The sequence below is a fragment of the Candoia aspera genome, chromosome 15 (assembly GCF_035149785.1).
Source record: "Candoia aspera isolate rCanAsp1 chromosome 15, rCanAsp1.hap2, whole genome shotgun sequence".
Taxonomy (NCBI): domain Eukaryota; kingdom Metazoa; phylum Chordata; class Lepidosauria; order Squamata; family Boidae; genus Candoia; species Candoia aspera.
Window position 1 is genome coordinate 11485014 of NC_086167.1, and position 24130 is coordinate 11509143.

General features: G+C 44.8%; 1 protein-coding gene across 10 annotated transcripts in view; it reads right to left on the reverse strand.

The window, feature by feature from the left end:
• The window catches only part of FBRSL1 (fibrosin like 1), a 529962-nt gene that overhangs the window by 28374 nt on the left and 477458 nt on the right, over positions 1-24130 (reverse strand). For all 10 annotated transcript variants that reach the window (XM_063315893.1, XM_063315886.1, XM_063315889.1 and 7 more), the window contains 3 exons: positions 8546-8942; positions 7543-7799; positions 3061-3221 (listed from right to left, as the gene is read on the reverse strand). In XM_063315893.1, the coding sequence (XP_063171963.1) occupies positions 3061-3221; positions 7543-7799; positions 8546-8942 (815 nt within the window). The remainder of the gene's footprint in view (positions 1-3060; positions 3222-7542; positions 7800-8545; positions 8943-24130) is intronic.

Sequence of the window (24130 nt, forward strand, 5' to 3'; positions counted from 1 at the left end):
GTGCTATAAAGACTCAGATGATGGACCAGGAGAAGGCAGACCCAGGTTCTATTCCCCTTTCAACCATGGAAGCCTCTGAGTGATTGGGCTGTTCCCTCTCTCTCAGCCCAAGAGCCAAGGTCATGCAGTAGGGAAGGTGCTAGACTGGGACTGGGGAGGCCCAAGTTCTGGTTCCCCCTTGGCCATGGAAGCTCTGAGGTTGACTTGGGGCCAGTTAATCTCTCTCAGCCCAACTTACTCATAGGATTATTGTTGTGGGGAAAAACTGGAGAAGGGAGTGCCGCCATATGCTTCTGAAGTGATGGTAGGGTACAAATCAAATAATACATTTAATCCATTTGCAATGTAGAAGCAGCAAATTCAACCAACCAGCAGCATCAACCTTCACCATCCAGGTCTTTCCCAAAGAAATCAGTGTGCTTTCCAGTTGATTCCCTCAAAGTCTGTACAATTTACTCTATGAGCTGGTGTAGAACGTCTTGTTCTCTACCCAACAATTTCTGTTTCATCATCATACATCCTCATATGTAAAGGCTGCTTTCAATCTGCCTTCTTCTTTAATTTCCATCTCAACCCCACTCATCCCTCTGAGTTTGCCTCAAGACTATCACATGAGTCGATCACCAAGTTTAATCCAGGCTCAACCTTTTACTCACATAATGTGCTTCAGTTTGAACCCTGAGTGGCTCTCACCATCTTTCAACATCAACCCCCTTCAAATTAACCTTTCTAAAAACATCGATCCACATTCTGTTCAACCCCACTCTGAAATCGGAGGCTAACAAAAATCAAGAATTTTTGTGCAGATCAAGCCACTGTGGATCTCCATCCCCCTTTATTCTTAGTCTGCTATTTCACCTCCTGGCCATGCTTTTCAGAACACTGTTGGTTTGACCTAAGCCCCCCCCCACTTTAATATTCTGAATATGCCTTAAGAACAATTAACTCCTTCCAGCCTTAAGCAGGTGGAAGGCCTAGCATGGCAAGAAGTGATCTCCTTGAAATGCCCCCCGCCCCCAGCCAAATTGCCACCCTCTCTTGTGCGTTTTCCGCCATACAGGAGAGCAGATTTGCAATTGGGTTAATTACAGTTATTACTGGAGTCATGTATCCTCCAGTGTAAATACCAGAAATTACTAAAACACATGCAGCTGGTGGTTTCAATGCCACCCGCTCCGGCATTTGGATTAATACACCCGTTTAGTGGCGTATCAGAAAATGGGAGATCAAACATCACAACGAAGGTGCGGCAAAGCTGTTTTTACGCTCCTCACCTGGCAGCAGCGGGGCGTGGGTGGGCGCAAAGGGATCAGGTAACAGACTCCTTAAATCTCAGGCCAGCTTCCAAGCGAAAATTTTGAGCTTGTCGTTCTCAGGAGGAGAAAGACAAAGATCGTTGGGCTACATTCAAGCACCTGGAGGCAGTCCAGGGGTTGACGAAACTGTTCTTTGTTCTTTGGTTAAGCGGATTAGTGCCACCAAAGGGATGACAAGGCAGGAGAAGAAAGGATGAAGTGTCATTTCCCACGGGCTGGCTCTTCCCCAAATGCAGAAGGGAAGGTCCCCAAAAATACGGAGCTGCAAGGGGGGAGGGGGAGAGGAGTTGAACCCTGTTTGGTGCTGTGCATCAAAAACCAAATATTTGTGGGAAGAGCGGTGAGCCCAGAATTTGCTAAAGGAAGGATTGAGGAAGGAGTCAACTCAACAGCACTGCTGTGACATGAAAAAGTCAAGGGGGGAGGTCCCCCTTCCCCTCGCTTGCCCCAAGATGTCAAAGAGTCGCTGTGCTCCGGCCAACATTTTTGACCAGTCCGTATCTGGCTATGACATTCTGAGGGAAGCGGGTGGCGCCTGGTGGGTGGGCGGCATTCCACAAAATCAGCACAAATCCACCAGCTGGCCTCTCGGGGAGGACATTTTCAAATAACCCAAATACCTGAAGCAGTCCTCCAGCCATGCCACAAACAAAGATTCAGCCATACAGCATGGTCAGTGTTGAAAGCACAGACACTTATTTATCGTTCCTCGGCTTCCCCAGATCAAATGTTAACATTTGGAGGGGAAACCCCCCGCTCCCTCCACCACTGGGTGGTACCGACTTGGACAGCAATCAAAGAAGAATATTTTCCTCAGCCGCTGAATTATTACGGTGAGAGAGGCCGAATGAGAAACAAAGGTGGCCGTAGGTAACGTTCTGACTTAAAAACATTCCACGGGGTTGTGGATTTTCCTCGCCCGCAGAACACTTTTTGCCATTAAAGGCCCTCTTGCTCTGCCCGGTCTGATTCTTGTGTTCTTAAAGATGCGCACACGTTGCCGTAAGCACTGCGAAGCCTCTGTGAGGCTTTCCTCTTCGCAGTTAACGCGCTAGGGATGGGTTACATCAGCTGCTCAAAAGGCAAAAAGAGAGGAACGTATCCACGCTTGTGTGGCAACTCCAAACTCCGTGTTACGCAGTTCCTTCTTCAACCAGACTTCAGTGGAAAGTCTGAGACCACTCTCTTCCACCCCCCGCCCAAGAAAAGATCAAGATAACACTGAGGAGCAGCAGAGGCAAATTTCACCACATTTGCTTGGAACAATGCGTCCTTTGGAGTAACGGAAGAGGAATGACCGTACACCTCCTTCGGGGCCAGCCAGAGGTGTTTCTACTTATCCACACATTTGGGGAAGGGGTACGCACCAGAGGAGGTGCAGTGTGCGGCATCTGGGGCAGGCTGGATGGAAAAGGGGTGAATGTGTGCTGATGGGAGTGCTGGTGGGTATGTTGGTGCTGGTGGAACTCCGCCCTCAGCATCGGCACCAGACCAAGAGAGGCGCCAGTCCTGTCCGCACTCTGAATCAAAAACCGATTGTTCAGTTCTTGTCTGAGCAGCTCGTGATCTAGAGAGGAGGGAGAAGGAAGAGAGAGAGGGAAAGAGAGAGAAACACAGAGAGAGAGAGAGAGAGAGAGAGAGGGAGAAAGAAAGAAAGGAAGAAAGAAAGAAAGAAAAGACACCACGGCCCAGCAGCCTGTGAGTTTCACAAAAAACGTAGAAGTAAAAGAGTCAAAATATTCACCTGGCATTCCCTGTTTCTGCAGGTCATGCTGTGGTGGTTTTCTACGTGAGAACTCATTGGTGGAGGTAAGAGAGATGCCTGTGACAAAGTACCAATCAGAATCCCCGAATGAGGCTGGCAATACATGATTGGTTGGTTGAATGATATCAACAGGCTGGTATCTAAAGAACAAGAGAGAATACCATGAGTCATCACAGTAGAAAACATTTGGGGGTGTTAGCAACCATCAGCCCCTCCCCTCCCCTCCACCTCCCAACCCAAGGGACCCCGTGGATCAGGATGGATTTGGCTTTCAGGAGGAGAGATTTGGGGCAAGAGAGGGGAACCCAGCAACGTCTCTGTCTTTTCTTCCACCCCACCATTTCTGGAGGCACTTCAAACATGCAATGAACAGGGGAGGTTGGACCTTGAAAGTCTGTATCAGTGTTTCTCAACCTTGCTGGGGAATTCTGGGAGTCGAAGTCCACGCTCCTTGAAGTGGTTAAGGTTGAGAAACACTGGTCTATATGGTCCCTTGCATCTCTTGGTTTTAGGTTCTGTGACAGATAAATTTACATTTGTGAAGCACAGCAACCATATTATTTGTTGTGTGTTAATGGGCCAGGGAAACTTTGCCTTCCATTTCTTTTTCTAGAAGTGGGCTTCCAAAAGCCAAACAAAACCCCACTCCCCCAAAACCCTTGCATTTTCATCCCGTTTTAAAACCCACCCTTTAAACACCTTCCAGATGGTGCAAAGCCAACATTACAACAAGACCCATTGAAACAGAAATCTGAGAATTATCTCCCAAGTTATGAATAAAAACAGTTGGATTCCTCAGAACTTTTTGAGCCTGAAAGCCAGATTTCTTATGTAGCTGGAAATACACTGTTGAAATAGTAATGTGAAATGAGTTGTCTTGCAACAAGGTTATTCCTAAGCCTCCTTTTGGGTAATAAATGGTGTCTTACTGTTGTGTTTCTATTTATTTATTTTAACGCCTTGCACTGTTGAATTTGTTTCAATATGTTAAGGGACTTTTAAGTGTTCAGCTGCAGCAAAAAGTGGATATATAGACCCAAGAAATACATTAATAAGTTAGTTCATGCCAGCAGCAGCTTGCCAATGGATTTCTTCTAAAAGATCTGATGGCCTGGGCAGACGAAGGGGAATGAAAAAAAATTCAGAATGGGAAGTATTTTTCTTCTATTCACCATTATTTTTAGAGGTAATTTCAGTTCAATGTGACTGGGTATTCTGGGTCTCAGGGGATTAAGACCAAGGTCCTAATTGGGTCTTCTTGAGTGAACATCTGTGGAAACTGATTTATGAAAGCTTGTCTTTTAGCCCACCCAAGATTATTAATAATGCTCTTTGCAGATATGATGGAATATTGAGAAGAACAATGTCCAATCTCAGGATGCCCAGCTAGTGTGCAGAAAAGCATATTATAAATTGATTTCTAAACTGGTTGACCAACTGTGGTAACAGCTGAGTTGGTTTACTAAAATCCAGGTCTACTTCAAGCATACTGCTTTAAGGTGGAATTGCCCTTGCAATGTGGCTTTGAGGAGGAGAACAGAAAACTGGCTTTTTATCAAGTAGTACAATTTGCCCATGTGGCACAGTAATTTATTTTAATTGGCAGCAGCTCTCCAGGGTTCTAGGCTGAGGACTTAATCATCACCTGCTACCTGACCCATAATTCAATGTTAGAATCCCTGAACTCGAAGAAATGAAGGAGGCCTTCATATCCAACCCTTACTCAGGGCTGGAACCCCTAACAGATGGCCAACATTTCTATTAAATTGCTCATCATCTCCCTAGGAAACTGATTCCACCATTGAAGTTTTTTTCATGGAATTCAAACAGAACCTCTAACCATACCTCGTTGCCTAACTCTGAGTTGTCCCATTAAATAACGTTCTGAGAAGCATTTCTGGATGACAGAATTCAGTCCATCTGACTTAAGTCTCCGAAACTTAAGGTAAACTTATATTTTCCAGAAGACAGGTCCTAAGGAGATTGGCACTACAGAGGTTCAACCTACAACACTGTGACGGTCACTTCCTTCTCTTATTTCATTCCTGTTGGATTAAAACCCTTCCAGAAGGAAATGAGAGAATCCAAAAAGCATCGCTTATAAATCTCTCTCTTCTCGACCTTTTCTTTCTCACTTATTAACTAGCTTTGCGTAGGAAATAGGAGGAGGTGTTGGCATAAGTGTGCATCTAGTTGAAAGGTTAGGTTTTCTTTTTTCACGGTATAATCGCCCTTTCTCTCTTTTTCTGTTGGTGTTTTGGTGTTTTTTGTATTTCACCATTAATCCCACTGGGTGAATTACAGAGCCCAATGCCAGTTCAGAAGGAGGCCTTCTGATCCACCAGAGACTCTAGCTGCTGCAGGAACAGAGGTAAGCTAATGGAAAACTATAAAGGGGATGTTTCAGGACACCAAAAGCAGAAATGAATTCATAGTTAACTATGCAAGGAATGGCTCAAATCTTGTGAATGAAAAATAGATAAAAGCTTTGCTCCGCTTCGTCCAGGAACCCAGGTGTCTGGCTAGACAAGGGGAGCATGTGTCAAAAAGCTGGAACATGGGCAGATAACGTTATCGCATACACGAACATGGGGTTTATTGGCCTTCTAGAACCAGAACTGCTGTCCACAAATCCAAGTTCTTCATGTTTCCTAGCTTAGCTGTGCATCATATTTAGGCTCAACCCTGAATTTTCTCCTTCCTGCTAAGGACAGAAATGTCATTTGCATACTTTGATTAATTCCCAACTGTGAATGTTATTGAGGAATTTGTTTTGCATCCATAAATGTATAACAATGAGCACCGTGTCTCTGTTTTTCTGAGATGATGACATGGAAAATCAATGCTTGCCGCAAGGATTTTGTGGGTGGAAAGGAATTGTCACAAAGGGACATGTGGTAGGGCTTTTTTTTTTTTTAATGGAGCATCCAGTACCAAGGATGAAAATTGCACATTATGTGCAATAGAGGAACTCTGAAAAATGGCATCTCTTACTCAAAATTCCTTCAGATTGGTACCCCACGAATGTGCTTGGACTTCAAGTCCTAAGTCCCAATTCCCATCTTGGCTAGTACATTCCACACATCTGGAGGATACCAGATTTCATTTACTCCTATCTTATGATTCCATGGGGCTCAGCATTTCTCTGCCCCAGTAGTACCCTGCCAGTTATTTAGGGCAGAGGCAGAGAATCACCCCCTCCCCCCAAAAAAGATGGATGGATGGATGGATGGATGGACAGACGGAATACAGGGTGAAAAATTCAACTCAGAGATTATGTTTTTGAGCAACTGCAGGGCTACTTCTGTTCAAAGAGAGTTGAGATTAAAACACAAAAGATGCTCTCATTTCTTTTATTTCTTTTCAAGTAGGCTTGACTATGGATCTTCCACAGTAACCTTGATTAGTTTGTTCAAGGAAGACTCACACCCCTGAGAAAGTGTTGCATGCAGAAAGATTAATTAATGTTTGGCATCTCCTACTAGAAGGCTCAGGTAGCCATTGATGGGGAAGGCCTCTTTCTGCCCAAACAACCCAAAATTTGCCGGTATTTTGGGAGCTGCAGCTAATACAAAAAAGAGGGTTTTGAACTAGATAAGGTTTTGTGAACGTGGTACGAGGTCCTAGAAAGATGCTCCCTCTTTCTTTTTCCTTTTTCACATCCCATTTTTTCCTCCTTATTTTTGAGCTACGTATAATATAACCATGACTTGTTCTCCTATTTCTTGTTTTATGTACACCATTTGAAAAAAGGTACCCTGGAGGAGGAAAAAAAGATCTCAATTTCATCAACATCCTCTGAGCCCTCTATGATACTATGACTCTTAAATGCTACAACTTCAGCCTGAGTGAGGAAAATTTCTTTACAGGAGACTGAATGGGTTTCGCTTGCCTTTACATTTTAAATCACAACATGGTTTAAATCTGAGATTTAAATCATGACATGATGGTTTGTTGATGCCTCAGGATAATAGGCAACCACTTCCAAAGAATGGTGTGTCTCCTGGTGATAAACCACTCTTTGAAATAACGGTTTGCTGCTGCACTGCAAATCCTGGCTTATTTCCACCCTAGCTTGAACCCAGAATGCTGGCTAATTCCTGTCTTGGTTTTGTCCTCTTCCTGTTTCTTCTGGGTAATAGAGAAGAAACGGACTCAAAACCAAATTGGGAATTAGCTAAAGAAGATATTACTTCGCTTGCCAGGAAGAGTGACTCTGGCATGGTCAACAGGTCACGGTGAAATGTACTCCTGGTTTAGCATTATTATACCACTCTTAGGGTCATCCTGCTTCAGCATCTCTTACCCATTTCAACATCCATTCTTGGTGTCAGTTTGGTTCTGATTCTGCTTACCTACATACTTGGACTGAGAGCTTAATAATGCACCTCTAAAAAAAGGGGAGGCGGTGGTGGTGGAGAACACATCTCAGCATAAAGTCCAGAGAGAGGTGGGACCTACCTGCAGGGTGACCTGGGATCACAAGGCTGTTGGTGGGCAAGGCTGGAGGTGGGGGCGGCAGCGTGGGAGGGGTGGCGAACATGGCCGGATGATGCTGGTGTTGGGACTGTGATCGGAGAGGGAAGTGCGAGGCGGCGAGGTTCGAGATGGAAAGGGGCACGACTGGGCCGGAGGAATGGTGGGGAGGGATCTGTGGGGAGAGGGACAGGTGCTTGGGGAGGGCGATGCTCGTGGCGCTGCTGGCACTGCTGCTTCTGCTGTGGAAAGAAACAGAAAGAAGTGGGGTGGGGAGAGAGAGAAGGGGAGGGCAGAGAACATGATTAGAAGGGGAACAGAGATTCTGCAAAATAACATCCTCATTCCTGAAAGCACCCCAGCAAAAGAAAAAAAAAGTTTTGTGGCATGTAGACCAGCCTTCTTCCCTAACCCAGAGTTCTACAACACCCAGAAAAGCTGGGATTCCTGGACACTGTTGTCCCAAGATACCCCCAAACTAGCTTAAGCCCTGAAGCCTCCTTCCACCTTGATGCATCTGAGATCCACCTGATATTCCCAACACCAGCTACACTGGTCCACCATGATGTTCTGAGGTCTCCCCTCAAGACAATATCCTCCACAACAACGCCCTATCCTTCCATTTTTTTCAACAGATTTATCTAAGATCAGCAATTCTCCCTATCTTGCCTGTTGCCTCCCCTTCCTTAGTCATCCCCTGCACCTACATACCCACCAGCAGCTGGGGGAACCTGGAGGAAATTCACTAGAGCACTTAATGCTGTCAAAACTCATCTGATTTTCGAGACCGGTGGGTGGGATGGAGAACGGTTTGAAAAAGACTGAAAAATTCCACTGCAACGTCCCCTGCTCTTACAAAGTTTGAGGAATTTGGGGTGGGGATCTGGAAGGTGATTGTCCAAAGCCTTGAGTTGGGTGCTAGGTTGAAGAAAACTGTGCATGAAGGCTGCAGAGAAGAGAGGCCCCAAACCAACGTGGACTGACCCACCTGATATTATTGAGTCCGTTGTGGGCCACTTGGTGATGAACCTGGTAACCAAGAGGAGCGGGGATGTGACTCGGCAATTGTGTCCGAAGCTCAGGCAACAACTGAGGCTGCGACTGTGGCCGAGGCTGAGGCTGCGACTGAGGCCGAGGCTGTGGCTGAGGGGTGAGCCTCGGAGGTGCTGGTGCTGAGATCAACGGCTCCTTTTTCAAGAGCGGGCTGGCCTGAGTGCTGGATGTGGGTACAGAAGAACTGGAAGTCACAACTGTTGTGGTTGGTGGGGGGCTGGGGAGTGGCAGGACAAAGGGCACGTCCGTGTTCAGTTCCTGGCTGCGTTCTAGCCCCGACACTTTAGGGATGTTTCCTGTTTTCGTTTCGGCCTTGTCATTCGAGGTTGGACCTACAAGAACAACAGAGGGGGGGATAAAAGCAAAATTTACATGCAAGATTGTTCCTTGCTAATTGAGAAGGAAAGTGCTGGGGCAGGAGGCCCTTCTGGCTGGGAATGAAGTCTGACACATATGGAGACCTTCACATTTTTTTTAAACAAGGGTTTTCTTCCTTTTCTTTCTTTCTTTATTCCATTACAACATCCTTCGCCACACTCTCAAGTTAAGATAGGTCCCAGCTTGATTCCTCAGAGTATTTCAGAAGTAAAACTAAATTTGGAATGGATGTTTATTCAAGATTTATTTGCAGGCTAGAACCAAAGAAGACAATAAAAAAGTCTCTAGCGGCAAGAGAATCATCTCCAAGCCCCTTCTGCAAAATGGCTCATGCTTTGAGCCAGTTAGGACAAACGATGCTTCTCCTTCACCACCACCTTCTCCTTCATCAGGGCCGCAACTAGGGTCTGCGTCACCTGGGGCAAACAGGGATTCCATGCCCATTTTGGCACCCCCCAGTGCTCATATTGGCGCCCCTCCAGCGCGGCACCTGGGGCACATGCCCTGCTTGCCCCCCCTGTCCTAGTTGTGGCTCTATCCTTCATTGTAAGTACAAGAAGCTTAGCATCCCACCGTTTATATTGTAGGTACAGACTGGAGAAAACATCTAGAAACCTTGCTTACATTTGGCAAGCCATGTTACAGGGTCTTTCTTGAGGGTTCAATGTAACCCACTTTTGCAACATGCTTTTGGGGCCAAGCTGCTGTTAAACACATAAAGATAAATCATCCACAGACGGTTTTCCCTTTTCCATCACCGTGTTTTGGAATGTCCCCAACAATGACCAGGTCTATTAAATTTCTTTGAGGCTTTCAAACGTTACATGTCCAGAGCTACTGGTTCCACCCCGGAATTTGATTGTCCCAATTCTGCATAACAAAGTTCTGGCCCAGTTCTAAACAAGGTTGCAATTCAGTGCCCTCTACGGAAACACTGCAAAGACAGAAATACGGTTCATTTTCTCCAAGTTCTAGAGTAGTTAATTTTCATGCCTCGCAATCGTACACTTGAGCCAATTTGCCAAAGACTCAGCAGTCAACTCCAATACTTCAACCCTAATTAAAGCTGAACTCACATCAGCTTCAGCTCTTCCTTCACAGGCAATCTTGACAGTTATCATGAATTGTGTCTTGGCTAAACTACATTAAAGATTAGAGTGCACTGACTATTTCCTTTCCTCCTTTCCTTTCCCAACTCAAGTATATGACTTTGTTCATTATCAGGCTTGGAAAACAGCTGTACATCTAACATCTATCCAACCCTAAGAACGCCTGGAGTGAGGAATGGTCCAAGTTGTCACATCGTGGCCTGGTCATTAGCGATCCCTCTTCCAAACCTCCTGGCTTTAACCTGCCTCGCTCTGTCTGGACAAAATTGAACAGAATCAGATGTGATACTGGAAGAAGTGCCTCTGCTCTGTATCAATGGGGCTGGAAAGATTCTCCTTGTTGCGACTGTGGTGCCGATATGCAAGCTATTAAACATATTGGGCAAGACTGCCCACGACGTGCATTCCTTGGCTCCTTAGAAGATCTGCACGAAGCAACACCAGAAGCGATCGCCTGGATAGCTGAACTGGACATCCAGTTATGAGGCTACTGCTGTATCCCTGCAGAAGTTTGTATATAATTGTGTGGACTGTGTGCATATATTTACCTTTTCTCTTGTCATGTACTCATCATACGCTATATATATATATGTGTGTGTGTGTGTGTGTGTGTGTATAATCTAACCCAGGGTTTCTCAACCAGGCTTCCGTGGCGCCCCAGGTTTCCGCGAGAGCTCACTAGGGGTTCCCTGGGAGATCACGAGTTATTTATAAAATTATTTCGAATTTGGGCAACTTCACAGTTGAGGTAAGTTCCATTCTTTATTTTTAGTTTAGGAATACTGCTTGTGCATACATGCAGGCCTACCTATGAAACAAACATAAGGAATTTGTAACTTCTGGCCTCTATTTGAGCCTGAATGGGCAGGGGTTCCCCGAGGCCTGAATAATATTTCAAGGGTTCCTCCAGGGTCAAAAGGTTGAGCAAGGCTGATCTAACCGAACTTCTTAAAACATGTTTAAATCAAGAAACACATTGCCAAGATCTTTTTTTTTCCGGTAGGACAGATGTCAAATAGAGGCATTGCAGGTAAAAACCAAATGTTCCTTTACAAAAGGCACCATGTTTTCTCCCACATCCCATTAAACCTGTCTACACCAGCTGCCAAGGCATCCATCATGCGGCTTTATGTTGATTCTGCCTCTTTTCACTGCAACATCTGAATGCTTCAAAACTGTTAAAACATTTCTCCTTGTGATACTTCCGCTAGGCAGAGACGAGTTGTAATTCTCATCTTTCCAATGAGTGGACAATGGCATCAAAGGCTATCTCCTCCATGGGATGGATAGGGCCTAGATCCTAGGTATTAGCTTGAAAAAGGTATTTGGTTATTATGGATCATAAAATGTGCTTTGGGCCAGGCTGAAGCATCATCATCAATTGAAAAGAGCAGTCACATGTGAAAGACCACAGCCAAAGACGAGAAGGTTCAATGATAACACCACTACGATGGAATTCACCCCACAAATTGTTTGATTAAGCAGTGTACAGGCAAAGCAAGAGATCGACACACTCTCTTATTTCAAAATAAGCAACAATGCAAATGAGATTTGCAAAAGATTTTGTCTTGTCCATAATTGAAAGATGGAAGACGATACCCAACTGGTGAAAAGGTTGGGTGTACAGCACCGAACGAAGAGTTGAATTTGATGGCCTCAGTGCCTTCCCACTCTAGGATTCTACTGCCCAACTTTTGCAAAATGGCCTGCAAACCCAAGAAGTTGCCCTATAACAGATCTTTGGTCCAGAGCAGAACCGCAAAGTTTTCAGAAAGCATCTTCAAAAGCAAGTTCTGCAGTTTCACTTGCCCAAAGCGAAAGTACATGTTGAGTTCAAGAATAAAAACCACAAACCCAACCTAAAAGGGTGCAAAACGGATTAGACTGTGACTTCCAGGGAAGTTCCCACGCAACTCCGACTGACCATCCTGCACATTTCAGAGGGAGGAAGGGGGGGGGGGTGGACACCAAGTGACCTGTTCTGCTGACTTCTCAACCAAAAGCCGATTTTTCAAGGGCTTAACGAAGTGTAAAGGAAAACCGTTGAGCGTAGCAGATGAGAAATCACATTGGTGACATGGCTTTGGGGTAGAATACATGTTTTCAGTACACGTGTGCAAAAACAAACACACCAACCCCAAACCAAAACAGCAGAATAACAAAACGGTCTACCCAGAAGAGCTGGGGTGGAATTTTCAGCCTGTTTCCCTCTTTTCTTCTGATCACGCAGCTATTAATCACTGCATTTGGGCTACCATCTTTCATTTCCCACTTAGTGAGAAAGAATTAACCCATTATTCAGTGTTTGGCCACCAAGTTTTGGGCTGTTCCAGCTGTTGCAAAAAGGGGCTGCTTGCTGCCTCTTGCTGCTCACAGCTACCCTCCTCTGCTTCCTATAAACTTAATGCATGCATTAAGACTGCAATTCTATACCAGTAGCCCTCGACTTACAACCATTCGTTTAGTGACTGTTCAAAGTTACGACGATGCTGAAAAAAGTGAGTTGCGACCAGTCCTCGCACTTATGACTGTTGCAGCATCTCTACGGTCACATGATTAAAATATGGGCACTTGGCAACCAGCATATATTTACAACAGTTGCAGCATCCCAGGGTCACATGATGGCCATTTGCAACCTCACAAGCCAGCTTCCGGCAAGCAAAATCAGTGGGGAACCATGCGATTCGCCTAACAACATGATTCACTTAATGACCGCAGCAGAAAAGGTAATAAAATCAGATGTGGTCACATGATGCCGCACTTAATGACCACACTGCTTAACCACAAATTTTCCGGCCCCTATTGTGGTCATAAGTCGAGAATTACCTTTGGAATTAACCACCATGGAACTCAGTGGGGCTTTAATGAAACGGGGATGGTGATTTCACAGAGTGAAAGGGTAGAAAACAGTATCCCCAGATGGCACAGCGAAGGACATGAGTACCCCAGCGTTGTAAATGTCTCCATTTGGGGAAACCAACTGTTTTTCAAGCAAAATAAAGGCGGCTATGGGTTTGAAAAGCCGGCCTTTGGAATTCTGATCTGGGCTCGGAGCATCTCGTTTAACCCACATCCAACTGAGGCTACATTTTGCTGGGTTCCCTTTGCTTTTTTCCACATCTCCTCTCTCCTGCGCCCCAATGCAGATCCAACTGCCAGCCCTCCGCCTCCTTTGTGCACAGCCGTCCATCAAGAGGCATCCTCTTGCACCATCTAAAACACGCTCAGAACAGCTGCCACTGCCAATTATTCTCCCTGACAGCCTCGCCGAACAGGAAAAGAATTGGAGCAAGCACTGCCAGTTTTAATAAACTGTGCCGCTCAAGTCATTTAACCTGCTAGATTGCGGTTGGTGGGGCCGTAACAAGCCCCAGAGCTTTGGGAAGGACAAAATGGTGGCAAACAGAGTTGGCAGCTTGGTCCTTTGTGTTTGCTGCCAAGTGCCAGGTCATGATTCCAGCTTCTGGCATTCTTATAGCTCTAGAGCAGTGTTCCCCAGCCTTGGCAACTTTAAGAGGTGTGGACTTCAACTCCCGCAATTCCCCAGCCAGCCATGCTGGCTGGGGAATTCTGGGAGTTGAAGTCCACACCTCTTAAAGTTGCCACGGTTGGGGAACACTGCTCTAGAGGTAAGTATTAGATGGGTCTCTAATATAATCAAAGATCTGGATATATATTACTACATAACTGTTTCGTATAAATATGGGCACACTGACACCCAGTTAGACCATCTTTTCTGATCTTATCGAAACTAAGTAGGGCCAGAACTGGTTAGCAATGGGAAAGGAGACCATTGGGAAATTCTGGGGCGGGATCTAGACCAGGAAGCTGAGAAAATGTTCTGGAAGGAGGCAACGGCAAACCACCTGGGTCTGATTGTCAAGAAGACTGCACTGAAGTGTCCATGAGGTCACCCAAAGTTGGAGTTTGACATGAAGGTAGATTTTATCTTCACATATACAAGTTTTTGTGTTTTTGTGTCTTTCTTTAGACTTTCTGAAGTGCTATAGTCCTGGATACTCTTCTCAAGGTGTCCAATGGAAAGCCCAGACCTGTTTCTGCTTCCTCTTCAGAGTCACCTAAGTTTGGAAGCAAGTTTTAGATGATGTCTGTATCTTCCCTTCACAGAGCCCAGGGCAATCTCTTTGCAAGGACCCTCTGAGGTGGGCTAGGTGGAGCTTGTGCGAGTCACCTAACAGCACCCAAGGGACCACATCACACACCTCATCTTCACACTGAATTGGAATTCATTGTTTGCATCCTTCAAAAGGTTTTGAATCACAACTGCCCCCCCTCATTTAAAAACAGAACAGTGCAGAGGCATTAGGGTTGATGCGTCTTCAATATAACATGTGCTCTGAAGTCTTCTGCTATGGCATGTGCACGGGACCTATGCAGTGCTTTGGATTCAATTTGGAAGGAGTGGTGTTCTTCCACGACTGTGCCTATCTGGAAAAACTCCCATGCAGCTCCTGGTCCCACGTTTGGACTCAGGCCCTCTTCCTTCCATGGGAATGCAGCATCCGTCTGCAACTCATTAAAGCAGCCACATCTGTTTTCACGATTACGGGGCTGTAGCAGAAGCCTCCTCTCCAGGTGCTGTGTTCCCATTCCCACCTGCCCCAAAGCTCCTCTTTTGAATCAAACCCAACCCAACACACAGCTCCGGTGTGCACATGCACGCTTCCTAAAAATAGTTTTATTTATCTTTAAGTCAACTGCTTTAGTCGCATACCAGTCATGCAGCTGTATTGGATTACTGGATTAAAGCTCATTTGATGAATTTAATTGATGGCCCTCTTCCAAACAGGGGCCTCCAAATTTACGAATAATCTACTCAAAGAAAACCCTATCACCCTCTAAGCTTCTTAGCCAAATGCCTGAGGTCTGCTCTTGTGAAGGTCTTATTAGCGTGCTCGAGTTTGACATGCAACGCTTGACAAAGGGCGTTTGCACTAGTTACCCTGGAAGCTGTGAGCAGGAAGCTCAGCAAAGTGCCTTGCACACTCCTGGAATTATGGCTCCCTGAACTTCTCCACTGTAAACAATGTCTCAGCTACGTGGTTGCTTGAAGGAAGATCTCCGTGGGAAAATATAGATTTGGCCTCAACATATTTTCAGCACCGAAGTTCTTTTATTCGTAAACAGCCCAACAGGTTTGGAAAAACCCACAGGACAAAGGGTGAGAAGTCCCCCCATCCCAAAAAAGAGGTTTCTGACAGCATTCAGACCCCTGAATTGATGAGATGGTGAGCTGTACCATTTGTGGTTTTTGCACAGGGTGGAGATGTTCCTGGAGATGGCCATACTGCATCTAGGGGTATTAGCTGGAAGTGTGCATGACAACACGTCACGAGAGATGAATGGAAACAGGCCTCGACTAAGGGATCAGGGCCAAGGAATAACAGGCAAGGGAGGGCCATTCAAATTTGCAGAAAAGCAAAGCCATGCCATATTTGCATAGCTAGTCAGCTGCTGGCAACAGCCCAATGCTGAGCTTAAATGGGATTTTCAACCCAGGCACCTACTGCAGAAGCTGCTAGCAGTAACGAGATTGGAAGTTTCACGCAGGCTTTTAATCTTGGCCTGGAACACCAGATCAAACTCAGCAGGGTTAAATCCCTTCATTCTAGCTCTTAAGCAGAGGCTAACTGGCTTCCGGCCCATGATGCAAGCAGCAATTGACTAGAAAAGGCACACAACTTTTTCTTTAAAAAAAAAAAAGGCAACATGGGCAAGGCATTTATTTGCTGGCCCGGCAGTTTAGGTGCTCTTCAGCATAGCTAAAGTAAACAAAACGAAGGCAACCCCAGTGTACCAAGGAATCAGGTCAAAGCCTTTTAGAACGACACAACTCAATTATCTATCAAGCGATTGCGCAGAGTTTTAATTAATCAAGGCAGTGCAAACGGCCAATCATCAGCTGCCACATGGGGGCGGGGGAGAGCGCTCCTTCCCTTGCTCCCTTCATTTGCCATTTGAAAATCCCATTATTGATTCCCACCCAGCTGTTGAGTTATTAATCGCTCCAATTAAATCCCCAACACAGCCTTGCATTGGAATTGAACCCTCCGAACGGATCAATAGCGTAGAAGCCCCCCAAAGCAATTACTGCTCAACTGAACAGAACAGCCTGTTCTGCTAGAGAGAGAATGAGAGAGAGAGAGAGAGAGAGAAGAAACCAAATCAAAGGCCACCGTTCCTCAGAGGTAGCTTGATCCAGTTTTAGGAGGCCACCAAGAAAGACGGCCATCTGTTCTCTTATGGAGACATAGATGCATGGTTGTCGTCCACCTGGGAGAAAGGAACAGCTTTCCATTACACAGAGGTTGGCGGAAGCAATGCTTTTTCAGGTCTTCTTGCGCTGGCAAATTACACTCTATGGCCGCAGTGACATCCCAGAATCCAGATGTGGAGGAACCGGTCTGGCTCCAAATTTCAGTTAACTTTGGAAGAGAGTTCTCAGTGGTCCCCCTGCCTTTGTGGACGGGTTTACCTTGGACCAGGATGGCAACTTTGCTCTTCCTTTTTCTTTTGTTTTGTAGGGAACATCAATGCTCCCCTGGGTGTCTGTCTCCAGAAGCAGCCATTTTGTTTCCCCAGAATGCCCCAGATGTTCCGTTAGTGAGCTAAAACTGGAGGATTTCTGCTCTAAAATGAGCTGGTAAAGCATGGTTGACTGAGATGGGCAGAATCCTGTTCTGTATTCCAGTCAGCCTTGGAAGGGCTCATCCTTCCTAGAAAGCACCATGCTCCATCTATCATCCTGGGAATACTACTCTTAATTACATTTTATTTATTTATTTGTCGAATTTTATTACTGCCCATCTCCCCCCCAAAAGGGACAGTTAAGAGGCCATGGATCTAAATCAGGGGCGGAATGAAGGTGAGCTCATCCTATAGATATCAACTCAAATCTAGCTCCAGAATAGGCCCTTCTTAAAAATTGTGGCACGCTCATTAATAGATATTTTTCAGGTTGAAAAGTAATTCTTGCATGATCACATATGTATTGTATTACTGTATTTTCTTTTATCTATTTTCTTTTTGGAGTTAGACAATGTATTGTATTTTATTTAATTTAATGTTATTTTATTGATAAGGTCACAGGACTAATCAATTAATAAACTACTACTACCACCTATAGATATCAGGGTGTTACTTTGATTTTTTCCCCACTTTTTGGGGCATTTCTAGGGACTGTCAAGATGACAAGATCATTGTAACGTAACAAGTCTCAAGGATTTCTTGGGTTTATGTTGCTATACAAGTCGGTGATATCCGTTCCTAATACGGATTGTTCTATCTTGAGCCGTCACTCCAAATCTCCATGCTATCTTGCTTTAATAGAATGAAATGTTTCAGAAAATGGAATCTTTGCAATATCCAGTAAATATCCCAGTGTACAATGTACACAGTTGTTGGGATATTCCCACCCCTCCTTGTAACTTAATTTCTGGCCGACCCATTTATTTTCCCTTTAAAAAGAAGAAAACCCAATGACAAGATTTAACTGCGTAGTATTAAATTCTTTGGGACAGTAAGGCCACATCTTTGCAATTTACTTTTCATGCATTTTAAAACCCATTTTAGCTTGAGTGTACTATGGTGGAGCAGATTTTGCAACTCCCTTACCTCCTGACCAAGAAACATTTTGCTGAATTTTAACAGATACGATTGGAAAATAGGTATTATCTATGATCAGGAGCATGGAGTTATTAATATTAGAGTAGGATATTTAATTTCTGTCTGGTTATTGTTAAGTCATGGACACATAAACATTTAATAATGTAAACCTCTACTGACAACATTGGTCTCTCAAGCCTTTAATGACACAACACTCATTCTGAAACTAATTGACGGCAATCTGATTGTGTGATTATTAGCTTGCTTCCCAAAATACCACTCAAAATTCTCTTTTCTATGTTTTCTAGTTCTTAAGTAAGGAACGCAGAGTCTTGCCCAAAGTTCTGTACAAGTTGCCAGACCACAGGCCTTAGAATTCAGATAAAATGAAACCATTGCTCTGACTAACTTAGTAGGTCTGGCTAAACGGTTAATGAACTATCCTGTGCTCTGGTTTTACACTATACCATAAGTTACACAAGGGGGTTGGGTTGCAAAAGCACAAAGTTTTCCATGTTGTGCAACTGCAGCCATTAAAGTCTTTAACTGACTAGGTTAAGACTGTTGTCTGAACACATCTACTTTTCTGTATTCACAAACATTTATAAACACCACGGAGAATCCATGCATGAGAGCCAGTTTGGTCTGGTGGTTAAGGCAACGGGCTAGAAACCAGGAGTCTGTGAGTTCTAGTCCCGCCTTAATCATGGAAGCCGGTTGGGTGACCTTGGGCCAGTCCCTCTCTCTTAGCTCAAGAGCCAATCAGGCGTGGTAGGAGAGTTCTAGTCCTGCCTTAATCATGAAAGCCGGCTGGGTGACCTTGGGCCAGTCCCTCTCTCTCAGCCCAACTCACCTCACAGGGTGGTTGTTGTGAGGAAAATAGGAGGAGGAAGGAGTATTAGGGATGTTCACTGCCTTGAATTATTTATAAAAATAATAAAGGTGGAATAGAAAATAAATAAATAAATAAATAGATAAATAAATAAATAAGCAAGCGACCCATTTGGGCTTGACCATGTCCTAGCGTGCAAGTAGGATATGCCAATGGACCCATTTTAAATTTTGAGGGCATGTTGTGGGCACTCTCACAAAATGGCTGCCACAAGAGTGTGGCTAGTGACAAAACACTCACGCTTCTGAGCTACGCAAGCATGTGCATTGTAACTGTCTGCATTTCCTTAAACAAGCCGCCTCCTTTCCTGGGCTCATGGGATAGCTGCATAATACAAGGAAAATGTGCGCCTGAGTTAAGGAGGTACCAACAGGGTGATCTCAAGTGGGCATGAGTGCATTATCAGCACTATCTTATCTCAAACCCATATTCTCCTGGAGGTGCATGGCTACAGTGCAAGACCAGGAAAAGACGCCTTTTAAAAGGGCCACTGCCGGGGTGGCATCATATCCACACCTTCTCTAAAACACCCTTCTGGCTTTGAATCCAAAGAACCGCACATATCTAGTGAAATTAAATTTATGCATTACTTCTTAACCCAGAGAACACACCAAGTGGCAGATCTCAAACCGAGAGATCTCTCCCCAACTCTCAAGCCTGTGGGTGATTTGCAAACATCCACTATTGTTATTTTCAATGTATGCCTTCTGGCACAGGTGTTGCAGTGTTGTCTGTATGTAGGGAAGGGGGGAACTTTGCATTGCAAAGGGGAAAAGGGGTTCTGTCATCCTGATGAAAACAGGAGGTCTCTACAATATCCATGGGGCTACAGGAAGTGACATTATTCTGCTGTACTCAGAAAAACACCCCCACACACAGAAGCACTCAATTCCTTGCTTGTTGACAGCACCCCTGTTGATGGATCCAAATGTTATCCCCTGCTGCCCACATGAACTGGGACAGGCCATGTCAAGGCCATGTTGCACAATGCAAAGCTGTCACAACATCAGTGTACCCTAGGATGGCAGATAAAGCAATAGCACTAACTTCACTGCAGAGGAAGGGGCAGTATGGATGGATTAGAGTGGAAGTTACTGGACAAGATGGTTGGGTGGACCTTGCATTGAAAACTGTTATTCCCACTGAGGTTTTGCCAAAGCAGCAGCCATTGTATGAATAAGTAATACAAGGTTCACATCTTTTATAATCCTTGGCCACCTTAGATAAATCCAGTTTCATCATAGGTTGGGAGTTTATTTGGCTTAAAAAAAAAAGAAAAGAAAACAACAACCCTGGTCTCCCTATGAATCCCAATATTTCTCTGCAAAAATTGGAAAAGCATGTTTACTCAGCTGTTCAACATCATCCAGAGCTGAAAGCCACCTCTGTGTGTGTCTGTCTTTTGCTCTATTTGACCATGCTTTTTCCTCAAATGGCGGTAGTTAATACTTTTAAAACAGAGGCCCTCATTTTGGGCCTTTAGTAAACAATCCTCTTCATTCTTTAGCCCAAGCTAGTTAAGTCCAGTTTTGAATTGAGCTTCTTAGCAAAAATTTCCAGCCTGGGGACAGGTGAATGGTGGCTGTCATGAGAAGCAGCTTGGCCATTCACAACACAATTGCCATGGGGGTCCCAAAAGACAAATGGTTGAAACTGTTCCTTCCTCACCTCCTTTAACCTCTACCACTCCAATTTACCATTGTCCCTTTTTCCAGAGCTGTTTCAGATATTGTTCAAATTGGGATGCAACTATGGAATATTGTGATTGACTAAAAAGGCCAACGTTGCCGATAAGCTTTCTTGCAAGTAAACATGGCGGTAGAGGCTAATTAAGGCAAAAACAAAAACAAAAACAAAAACAAAATCAGGGGCGGGAGGGCTGGCAGGAGCAGAGCGAAAGGCTCGGAAGGACTGGTGTTTATGGGCACCACCCTGATGCCCATGGATTTCAACTGTACAATCTCATGTGTGCAGAGTTCTCCTGGAAGGACTTGCCGAGTTCCCAGTGTGGACATTTTTCACCACTGTTCTATCCTCTTCCCGCATTTCTTTTCATGCTACTTCTATCCAATTAACTTGCAGTGAGACTTCTGCTCTGGTCTGCTGTGATGAAGACGGTTTCAGGCCCAGCTCTATTGTTCATGTGACGGGGTTTGATTTGGTTGTGAGATTAGCAAAAGCAAGTATTTTCAGCAAGAAAATGAAATGAACAATAAAACCAAACCAACGATCCTTTTTATTGCTAAAGATGCTGGTGACTAACTCCTAAATTAGTCCTCCATCGCTGAGACATGGGGAAAATAATTTGGGGAGGGGGGAACACCCACACAATTAAAAATAGATAAAAAGCGGCAGAGAAAAATGCATAATATATGAAGTAAAATTGCCATATGCCTATTTAACAATTCCTGTTGGGTATCAGCTGAATATTGTTACTCTCAGTGAATCAGCTGAATATTGTCACCCTTACTGTCCAGTGAGGGACGCGGTGGCGCTGCGGGTTAAACCGCTGAGCTGCCGATCGGAAGGTCGGCGGTTCGAAACCGCGCGGCGGGGTGAGCTCCCGTTGCTCGTCCCAGCTCCTGCTCACCTAGCAGTTCGAAAACATGCAAATGTGAGTAGATCAATAGGTACCGCTTCGGCGGGAAGGTAACGGCGTTCCGAGTCGTCATGCTGGCCACATGACCCGGAAGTGTCTATGACAACGCCGGCTCCAAGGCTTAGAAACGGAGATGAGCACCGCCCCCTAGAGTCGGACACGACTGGACTTTACGTCAAGGGAAACCTTTACCTTTACCTTTACTGTCCAGTGGGCAAGCAATGAATGCATTGGGTGACACAATAAAGTAAAATGGGTGGGACCATGTCCTGCTTATGGATGGGGCAACTGTCACTGGTTCCCTACTAATCTGGGGAGATCTTGTTTTTAAAATTGAGCTAAGCCTACTTTGAGCCAGTCTGGTGTCATGGTTAAGACATCAGGGTAGAAACCAGAAGACTGGGAGTTCTAGTCACACCTCAGGCACAAAGCCATCTGGGTGACCTTCGGCCTGTCACTTTCTCTCAGCCCTAGGAAGGAGGCAATGGCAAACCATTTCAGAAAAACCTTGCCAAGAAAACTGCAGGGACTTGTCCAGGCAGTCTCAAGAGAATGGGACACAACTGAACGGATATTTTTTTTTTTTTTAAATCCTACTTTACAACTCAAAAGGATGGCTAATTTTCAGCAATTACAGTCAAAGGAAGATTTCGGTTAAGCAAGACCAAAGAAGCAAGAACTAGCCAGACTTCTGGAAGGTAATCTTTAATGCTAGTTCTGGGGTCAATATAGAATCTTGGAAACTGAAAGAGAAATTTCCCGGCCTTATTTATAGCAAGATAATTAAAGAAGCGTCTGAATACTCTGAAGTGATTTTTTCCAGATCTCCCCTTACCTGGGCCATTTATGAGGTAAGTGGTCAGCTGACTCACCTTTTGCCTCATGATTGTTTCTATCTAGTCTCCCTTCCATTTCTTTCCCAACCTCCCCATAACCTCTCACAGTTTTCGGGATTGCAAAAAAATAAAATATAAATAAATAAATAAGGGCCATAGGCAGGAGGGTTTTCAGGCTCAAATGTTGATGTATCACCACGGAAGGAAGCTGGACAAAGAGTTTGGTATGTTCTGGCTTCCATCCACTGGAATACAGGAACAACCTGCCAGTGTTCGCACACGCAGAGCAACAGAGGGCTCGGAGTAAATCAGTCCAATCAAAATATCTGCAAAATCCATCTGCAAGGTTTCAGGAAGACGTCGATAGCTCCCTTCCTTCCAGCTTGTACCTCTGTGGAGAAGTCTTCTGTAGCTCTCTGAGATTCTCAGACACTGACCCAAGCTATCCATGGCAAGCGTTTTTAAAAACAGCATGGAAGATTACTGCTCAAAGGGAAAGTATAAGTTGTTCTTCATAGCACAAGGCATGGAATGGCATGAATGCCCCTTGCAGCCTGTTCCTATGGCAACCAAAAATTCAATCCAAAAGGATGCACTGGGAAGACAAGGCAAGAGGTTCCTGGCTCTGACGTTGTAATGGTATGTGGGAAAGACCTGGGCCAAGAAATGCTGCCAAGGGAACAGTCAGATAAGAGGCAGCTTAGCCTGCAGCTGGATAGTGGGTGGGGCAAGAGGCTCAGAAGGGACCTTCCCTAGTTTCTCGGGCTTTAAAGGAGATGGGGGGGTGAATTGTACTTTGAGACTTGCAAGATTCTGTCAATGTAGCCTTGCAATAAAGTAGAATTAGCTCATCTGGTCGTGTTTCTTGTATGGTTTGCCCCGCGAGGCCTACAAGTGTCTTAACTGGACAGCACAGGCTCAGGACATAAAGGAGACAGTGGACAAATTGGGAAACCTTTGTAAAATGGAATGACAAGGGTGCAGACCACCATATGCTCCTTCTAAGCACCTTGGCCAGGAGATAAACAGTGTCCTGGTTCATCACACTCAGTTTTTGTACCATACAGACCGGCTTTATCAGAAACCATACCTGGTATTTTGGGACAAAGCGTTGAGTGTGATTTGAACTTCTCATCACACTGAAAGTAACAGCAACAAAACAGTCTGCACGCAGAAGACTAGATATCTGGGGGGCAGGATGGGGGGAAGAGGTTAGCTATGAGCCCAGAACCAACAACCAAGGGAAGGTGGAATCTGTTTGCCTTCTCCTTAACTGGATACTCTAGGATTTGTCATAGCCATCATCACAGCCATTTTATGAATAAGCCCTTCCCCAGATCTTTTATCTTTCTGGGTTCCACAAGAAAGGAAAATAGAGTGGCCTTCATTAGCTCTGCAATCCTAGCCCTGTCGCGCTGAAGGATGGTTATTCAATTATAAAAATAAATTATATTTATTTATATTGTATTTTATATTTGTAACTTTTTATTTTTATGTGATTTTAACGTTTATTGTCATAGTATTAATTTTATTGTAAACTGCACAGAGTCCCTCTTTTGGGGGAGATGGGCGGTAACAAAATTTGAAAAATAAACAATAAATAAATAGGCATGCAGAGAACTGGCAGGTAGCACCGGGGGAAATGCATCATTGCTGATGCTTTGAAAAAGATAGAAAGTGATGGTTCAGAAGCTTCTATAACAACCTCATAGTGATTTATCTATGTATGTAGTAGGAAGCCCTATTAAATAGGACTTTTCTGAGAAGGCAGATACTGACTGCACTGCAAATGAATATTCTCAACTTTGGAGAAGCATTATGGGAGGATGGATTCCATGCCTCTTCTCTGGATTGCCTTGTAAAGGGGAGGCAAGGTTTTCAGCTTCGTTTGTAAATGCATAAGAAGATGCCCACTTCACAGAGCTATGGTGACATCTGGCTTTTATCATGAGCCAACATGCCTTGTGAGATCATCCTTGGGGACTAGGAGGGCATGGAAGGAGGAGGGACTGAATCCATACACATGAGCAGGAATGGTATTGAAGTATTTCCAGATGAGCACAGCCATGGAAAAACATCA